Source organism: Macaca thibetana, chromosome 4 (assembly GCF_024542745.1).
Source record: "Macaca thibetana thibetana isolate TM-01 chromosome 4, ASM2454274v1, whole genome shotgun sequence".
Classification (NCBI taxonomy): Eukaryota; Metazoa; Chordata; class Mammalia; order Primates; family Cercopithecidae; genus Macaca; species Macaca thibetana.
This window is the reverse complement of record NC_065581.1, coordinates 50838500-50846932: the sequence shown is the minus strand read 5'-3', so window position 1 is coordinate 50846932 and position 8433 is coordinate 50838500. Positions and strand designations below refer to the sequence as shown.

Genomic DNA, 8433 nt, shown 5'->3' with positions numbered 1-8433 from the left:
AAACTGACTGCAAGAGAAATCAGCAGATGTAACTTTTGTGTGACAAAGCAGATTTTTCTAGTCACTATCTCTTTGAATATGGCACTATTCACCAAGCATGGAAATGTTCTTGCTCTTAATAAGCTTCAGTAGTCAAAACTATGCAGAAGAATTCTTTAAATGTAAGGGTTTTTTTTTCCTTGTTTCAACAACAGCTGAGTCAGACAGATGATCTGTACACTGTTTTAAAGCAAGAAATCATTTACAATGAAGATTCTTCTCTTTTTCTGTATTTTGCTTTTCTTTGCTGTCCTTATTCCACCAGGTAATATGAATGTTATTGCTAGAGGGATCAAGGGGCCAGCATTAAAGTGGGGGAACTGAGATATTTAAAGTAGAATTTACATTATAAAATCATTTTATTAATACCATCACCATGTTACATTACATTTATTCACAGTTCTCAGGTAAAAATATTTGAATAATTTTTCAAACACAACATCCTAGAAAAGGCTGTAATTCACCTTAATTACATAAAAATATATATTCATATATATGCATATATGTAAATGATTAGAAGAAAATAATGCTACATTGATTTCATAGATTCATGAAATGCGCATTTATTCAACACTCAAATTTAACTGAATTTGATCTATTAATAGAGTAGAAAAAACTGGGAAAGTTATGAATTATGCTGGGAAATCATTGATCCCCACATTGATATTATTTATAGCAGAGGTTAATCAGATAAAATGCCTTCCTAAAAGTTTCAAATTGTATTATGTTAACAATTGAGAAAAGCTGCACTTGTCTACTGCTCACTTCCAGTTAAATTCTCCTTTTTCTTTATCTTGCTGCTTTCTCTGATTACCAAGCTATCTGTCAGTATTGAGATCATAGGAGGTAACCTTAAAATAAATCTGTAGTAATTCATTCGTTTAGTACTACTCTGCCCTAACATTTAAACATAAATAGCTTTTTAGCTGATAATTTCTCACCAAAAGGCAACAAGTAGATGAACTTCAATTAATAATGTAAACCAACAAGGCAGTTTATTTATATTAGAGAATAATTTTTCTTCTTCATAAAAGTTAGTTAAAGCATGCTTATTAGAATTCCCTCTGTATTTAGAACTTTTCTGAGATACAAAGAATTATACAGATTTCAGTAAACACTGATAAGTTTTCTTCTAAATAATGATTTTAATAGCTAGCATTTGTTCTGCATTTTGCCTGTATTGATTTATTTTTCCTAACAATAGCCATGCAAGGTGAACTTATTAATAGTCATTTATTCATTTAACTGGATTTTTAAACATGTGTACCATATGTTTATCATTTTGTGAAACCTTTTATAATCTATAGGACCATTAAATAGAGGCAAATACATTTGTGTCTTTATTTCTGAAAATATTTTTTTTCTTCTACTTTTAAAGTAATTTTTTTTTTATTTTGCAGTGAGCTCTTACCAACCTGTTAGCACTCCTATGAAATTATTGACAACCATATGGAGACTGAAGCTTGAAAAAATGTACTCAAAGACAAATACATCTTCCACAATATTTGAAAAAGCATGACATGGGACAGAGAAAATCAGCACAGGTAAAATAAAATAAGTAGAATTGTGTCTTGCACATTTTAATCAATACTTTTCGACTGAAATGAAGTAAATATTCTGAGTATATTCTCTACCCCAGTCCCTGTTTACCTATATGTTCTTGTCTTTCACCTCATAGGTTTATGAAGGCTGAATTTCATGTTTAAAGCAAGAAAGAAATCTTATTTTAAGGTTGTAGAGGCTGAATTTTTTTTTGGATGAAGTGCTGGCTAGGCAAATGCCCTTATCATTTCCGTGAAGAAAGTTTCTCTAATCATTGTTTTCAGCAGCATTGTTACTTTTTTTAAATGTTTTAATGCAATTGTACTTAGGAGTTACACTGTTGTCTCAGTTTCCCTCCTACCCAAGCGCTGGCAATTTGTTCTTTTTTTTTTTTTTTTTTTTTTTTTTTTGAGACAGAGTTTCACTCTTGTTGCCCAGGCTGGAGTGCAATGGCACGATCTCGGCTCACTGCAACCTCTGTCTCCCAGGTTCAAGCAATCCTCCTGCCTCAGCCTCCAGAGTAGCTGGGATTAAAGGCTCCCGCCACCATGCCTGGCTAATTTTTTGTATTTTTAGTAGAGACAGAGTTTCACCATGTTGGCAAGGCTGGTTGCGAACTCCTGACCTCAGGTGATCTATCCGCCTCAGCCTCCCAAAACGCTGGGATTACAGGTGTGAGCCACTGCGCCCGGCCAAGGCAAAACTATTTTTTATCAATCACCACTGTTCAAAATACTGACATTTTTGGATATAAAAAGTATATTGTTATATGAAAAGAATGATGAAGGTGTTCTGTTTATCTTAAAGCACAGTTTAATTAAGACAACTCAAAAAGGCAATTGAGCCAACAAAAGTCTAGACAAGGGACTGGGAACTTAGTTTTAAAATAATTCTTTTTGACTAAATTTCACTGGATATCAGCATGATGTTGGAATCGGACTTTTAAGTGCTCCATCCTTTACAGAATCATTAATTTGAACAATTATCCAAGCACGAAAATGCCTTCACAAGAGCTAAGGAAACCACGTGAGAGATCACAGCGCTTAGGTAGATTACAGAAATAAGAAAAGATACATTAAAGAGGATAGGAAGGACAGTGTCACATTGCTCATGCCACCTCTCTCCCAAGCCTAGATAGCACAGCCTGGAGACAGATACCCTCCCTGTGGAGGCCAGAGAGGGAAATGACCATAGAACTTAGCCTTGGACCCCAACACTGGATGGCCTTTCTAAGTAGAACCCAGCACCCAGCAGGCCCCCATGGCCTCAGACTTCAGACCAGTACCTGAAGACTGAGCTTCCAAGTCTGCTGTGGCACAAGGCCAGATCTGACAGCCTCTGGCTCTAGGTCAGCCCATCAAGTCTCGGCTCACGGCCCCTCCAGGCCTGCCCAGTAGCCCTAGTGCTAGTTCAACACCCACAGATTCAGGCTAGGCCCAATAATCACACTCATTTTCCAGAGTTTCTCTAGAGCTAGGCTGGCCCCAGTGTTCCTGGGCTCTGGATTTCCCCCCCAGCACCACGCTGAACCCCAGGCTTCAGGCTTGTCCAAGAACAAGGTGAGCTCCACAGCCATAGTCGTCAGGTAAGGACCTGTGGACTCAGCCCCGAGGCCGGCCTCTGTGGATACAGGCTCCAGGTTCACTCAGTACCTGACCAGCTCATGTAACCGCAGGTTCATCTTTATCCCAAATCTATGTTTTAGGATCCACAACCTTTAAAGGTTCTTCCCTCTTGTCCATTACATCACTTCAATGGCAAAATTCCCCTCAGTTCTTGTATATCGATTTAGTAGAGTCATAGAGTAGAATAAAAAAATTGCTACATATATAACTAGCGAAGGGCTGAAATCTAGAATATATTTTAAAATTCTAATAAATAAATAAGAAAGTGATAGGTAATTCAGAAGAAATAGAAAAAAAGACCTAAGCCACTTGAAAGAGCGGATAAACAACATCCTTAAAATGCTCATCATCACTTGCAATCAAGAAAATGCTAATTTAAACCATGATAAACTACCACCATACATTCAACCGAATATTTAAAATTTGAAATCTACCCAACAGAAGATTATTAAATATGCTTCAAGAAATAGTACAAGAATGTTAAGAGCAGCCATATTCTCCCTGTATCAAATAATCTAAAGATGATCATATATTAGCTAAAGATATTAGATATTAGATAAAGAAAGTGAATGCTATATATTAATGAAAATCAGTGCTGCAAAACTACATCCAACCACAAAGCTGAATTATATGAATATAAATTTAAAAATCCAGAAACAAACAAACTGTATGATTCTCTGTCTCTCTAAGACACACACACACACACACACACACACACACACACACAGTGCTCCTCAATTTATAATGGGATTATGTCTTGTTAAAGACATTTTGAGTTGAAAATATCATCAGTTGAAAGTGAATTCGATACACCCTAACTGGCAGAACATCATAGCTTAGCTTACACTGGCTTAAACATGCTCAGAATACTTACATTAGCCTACAACTGGGCAAAATCATCTAACATAAAGAGAGTTTTATAATAAATTATTGAATATCTCATGGAATGTATTTGATAATGTACTGAAAGCAAAAAACATCATTGTTGTATGTGTACTTATACTTTGATCTCCACTGAATGTATATGTTTTTTGCCCCATTCTGAGGATGAAAAATTGAGTCAAATTATTGTAATTCTGGAACTATCAGTATAAACAGTCATGTGCTGCAAAACAGTATTTCAGTCAATGTCAGACTGCATATAGGACAGCGGTCCCATACTTATAATACCATACTTTTACTGTAGCTTTTCTATGTTTAGATTCATAAATACCATTATGTTACAGTTGCCTGAAGAATTCAGTCCAGTAACATGTACCGGTTTGTATTCCAGGAGCAATAGGCTATATCTTATATCCTAGGTATGTGATAGGCTGTACCATCTAGGTTTGTGTAAGTACAGTTTATGGTGTTTGCTCAAGGACAGAATCACCTAATGGCATATTTGTCAAAACCTATCCCTGTCCCTAAGTGACACCTGATTATATACATTTATTATGTATATTATGTACACATTTATTTGTGTGTGTACATATATATATATTTGTGTGTATATCTAGATTTATACATATTTTATGTGTATACACATTCAAAAGCAGGCATAAAGAATGCATACTTAAGGAACACAAATATTAATATAAGGCAAAGTAAGAAAGTTAGTGTTTAATTCAGGATAGTGATTATTCTTAGGGGAGAGGGAGGGGGTTATGATGTGGTGAGAGGGTATGAAGCTTCTAGTAATATCTTGTTTCTTGATGTAGGTAGTAACCTCATGGCTATTTCATCTCCAGTGCTACATTAAGCTCTGCATTTATATTTTGTGTTCCTTCTCTCAGAAGGAAATACCCCTTGTGATATGTTTCTTTGTGAACAGAACTATGCTGGGGTTATCTGATTATGAAATGTACCTTTCATATCTCAGGGTAAATATGGGCTTGAAAGATTATTATTACTATTATTCATATTACTATTACTATTTACAAATAAAATACAATTATTAGCAAAGATAACTGCATAAAGTGCTGGTTCCTAGGTGACTGAGTATACATCACTGCAAATCCAGAGTATGGTAAAAGGAATATCCTCTGATAGTGTAGTCTCAGAATCCTCAGTTATTTTAAATTATTGCTGCAAAATTTGTGGGTAATATTACTACTTTATATAAAATGATATATATGTATTTTATTTAAATACATGGACACAAAATTGGTTAATTATAGAATAAAAAGGTTTTTGAGATGAAAGCATACTTATAGACATCAGTGATAAGGACTTGCTCATTTTCATTCACCTTCTGAAATATGTCCAGCAATGCATGCTTGTATTGGTCCAGTAATGGTAGATATGTACTTTCTAAGACAGTCTCTTCCAGAATTTTTATTAAACTTTTTAATTAATTAAAAAAATTATTATATTGATTCAAAACCTGGCTCTCCAGTGATATGCACCATTTATTTTTAGTTTTATCCTGTGGAGATACAGAGAATAAATGAATACCTGCAACGACAGATCAGAACTTCTGTTAGTGACAGAGAGACCTTCTATCTAGATACATACATCATTCCTTATAATTGTGGAAGTTACAAAGTCGAAGAAATTATGGTGTAAAGTGAGATTAGAGACATTTTTTAAAATTTTCTATAGCACTGGAAACTTCAGGATGAAAGAGAAAAATGGCAAAGTAAAAAGAGAAAATTATGAGCCTTGCTGAAATGTTCACTATGTCCTCAGCTTGTGGTTATTTACTATTTCCTTATTCTAATCACCCCAAAGTGTCTATTTTTTAAGCAAAATTTCTCTTGTGCTTGGCTCTAGGGTGCAGATCCAAGAGGAGATGAGATATTTCAGGAAAATAAAATTGTATCTTTCAGTATTTTAGAACTGCTCAAGTCAGGTTAAAAAGAACGATAGAGAAACAAGAAATGGGGAAAGGATTCCCTATTTAATAAATGGTGCTGGGAAAATTGGCTAGCCATAAGTAGAAAGCTGAAACTGGATCCTTTCCTTACTCCTTATACGAAAATTAATTCAAGATGGATTAGAGACTTAAATGTTAGACCTAATACCATAAAAACCCTAGAAGAAAACCTAGGTAGTACCATTCAGGACATAGGCATGGGCAAGGACTTCATGTCTAAAACACCAAAAGCAACAGCAGCAAAAGCCAAAATTGACAAATGGGATCTAATTAAACTAAAGAGCTTCTGCACAGCAAAAGAAACTACCATGAGAGTGAACAGGTAACCTACAGAATGGGAGAAAATTTTTGCAATCTACTCATCAGACAAAGGGCTAATATCCAGAACCTACAAAGAACTCAAACAAATTTACAAGAAAAAAACAAACAACCCCATCAAAAAATGGGCAAAGGATATGAACAGACATTTCTCAAAAGAAGATATTCATACAGCCAACAGACACATGAAAAAATGCTCATTATCACTGGCCATCAGAGAAATGCAAATCAAAACCACAATGAGATACCATCTCACACCAGTTAGAATGGCAATCATTAAAAAGTCAGGAAACAACAGGTGCTGGAGAGGATGTGGAGAAATAGGAACACTTTTACACTGTTGGTGGGACTGTAAACTAGTTTAACCATTGTGGAAAGCAGTGTGGCGATTCCTCAAGGATCTAGAACTAGATGTACCATATGACCCAGCCATCCGATTACTGGGTATATACCCAAAGGATTATAAATCATGCTGCTATAAAGACACATGCACACGTATGTTTATTGTGGCACTATTCACAATAGCAAAGACTTGGAATCAACCCAAAAGTCCATCAGTGACAGACTGGATTAAGAAAATGTGGCACATATACACCATGGAATACTATGCAGCCATAAAAAAGGATGAGTTTGTGTCCTTTGTAGGGACATGGATGCAGCTGGAAACCATCATTCTTAGCAAACTATCACAAGAACAGAAAACCAAACACCGCATGTTCTCACTCACAGGTGGGAACTGAACAATGAGATCACTTGGACTCGGGAAGGGGGACATCACCCACCGGGGCCTATCATGGGGAGGGGGGATGGGGGAGGGATTGCATTGGGAGTTATACCTGATGTAAATGACAAGTTGATGGGTGCTGTCGAGTTGATGGGTGCAGCACACCAACATGGCACAAGTATACATATGTAACAAACCTGCACGTTATGCACATGTACCCTAGAACTTAAAGTATAATAATAAGAAAGAAAGAAAGAAAGAAAGAAAGAAAGAAAGAAAGAAAGAAAGAAAGAAAGAAAGAAAGAAAGAAATCTTAAAAAGGAAGAGAACATTTACCACAGAACAGTACTAAGAATGAATGATAAATGAGAGGATGGAGATCGTCCCACTCGTATTCAATGGTTCTAGTCAATGAGCAAGACAGACAGAGGAAGATTAATAAATTGCAAGCCCTTCAGAAATCCCTTATTGAGTCGCTACAAAATTATTTAAAATGCATAGGAATGGAACCTCTCGTTTAGGAACTGTATACTTGTTGATTTCCTTGATCTGCTCTGATATGGACAAAAAAAAATTAAAGCAAATATCTATTTCCTTTATTTTTCCTCTGTTGTCTGTGATTACTTCCGTGTCTTCTTTTAAATCTTGGGAGTTCCCACCTAGATTACTAATTCCAGCTGTTCTTGCGTTCTTTCACCCAGAAGTGAAGGGCACTATATCATCTTTAATAGGTGGAAGGCATGTATAGCGATTGGCGGTCGATGTAAAAATCAATGTGACGATAGTGAATTTAGGATTTCATACTGTGAAAGACCTACAACTCATTGCTCCGTGAGAGAATGTGACCCTATGGACCCAAATAATTGGATCCCAAAGGACTCAGTAGGGACTCAAGAATGGTACCCTAAAGACTCAAGTCATTGAAGAAATCTATCCACAAGAAGATGATACATCTTAACGAAGTCTTCTCATTATTTCATCACTTCATTAATGACCTATAATTTCTGTGCATGTATACCTATAATGAATATACAATTAAATAAAATATATTTCAGCCTGAAATATTTATAAACATTGTGCTTGCTTGGGAGAAAGAATCAGAATACAAAGCAGGGATTTGAACTCAGGAATAGAAGCAGCATGGAGAAGAAAATCCATGATGGGACCACTACGTTTAGTGAGATTCTGGGGCCAATTCCTTATTTAGTGTGAAAAGCATATTATGAGTCATTAGTGAAGTACCATCAAGAATTCTTTGAGGAGACTCAGGAGTGGGGACAGAGTTGATAAGAGCTGTGATCCCTGAACTAGTAAGAATTGTTGCAAGA

General features: G+C 35.8%; 1 protein-coding gene across 1 annotated transcript; it reads left to right on the top strand.

The window, feature by feature from the left end:
* The first annotated feature begins 246 nt into the window (after nucleotides 1-246).
* DEFB112 (defensin beta 112) lies at nucleotides 247-8029 on the top strand. Its single transcript, XM_050786363.1, has 2 exons — nucleotides 247-304; nucleotides 7803-8029. Exons 1-2 carry the CDS (start codon nucleotides 247-249, stop codon nucleotides 8027-8029), a joined length of 285 nt encoding a protein of 94 aa, XP_050642320.1.
* The last annotated feature ends 404 nt before the right edge of the window (nucleotides 8030-8433 follow it).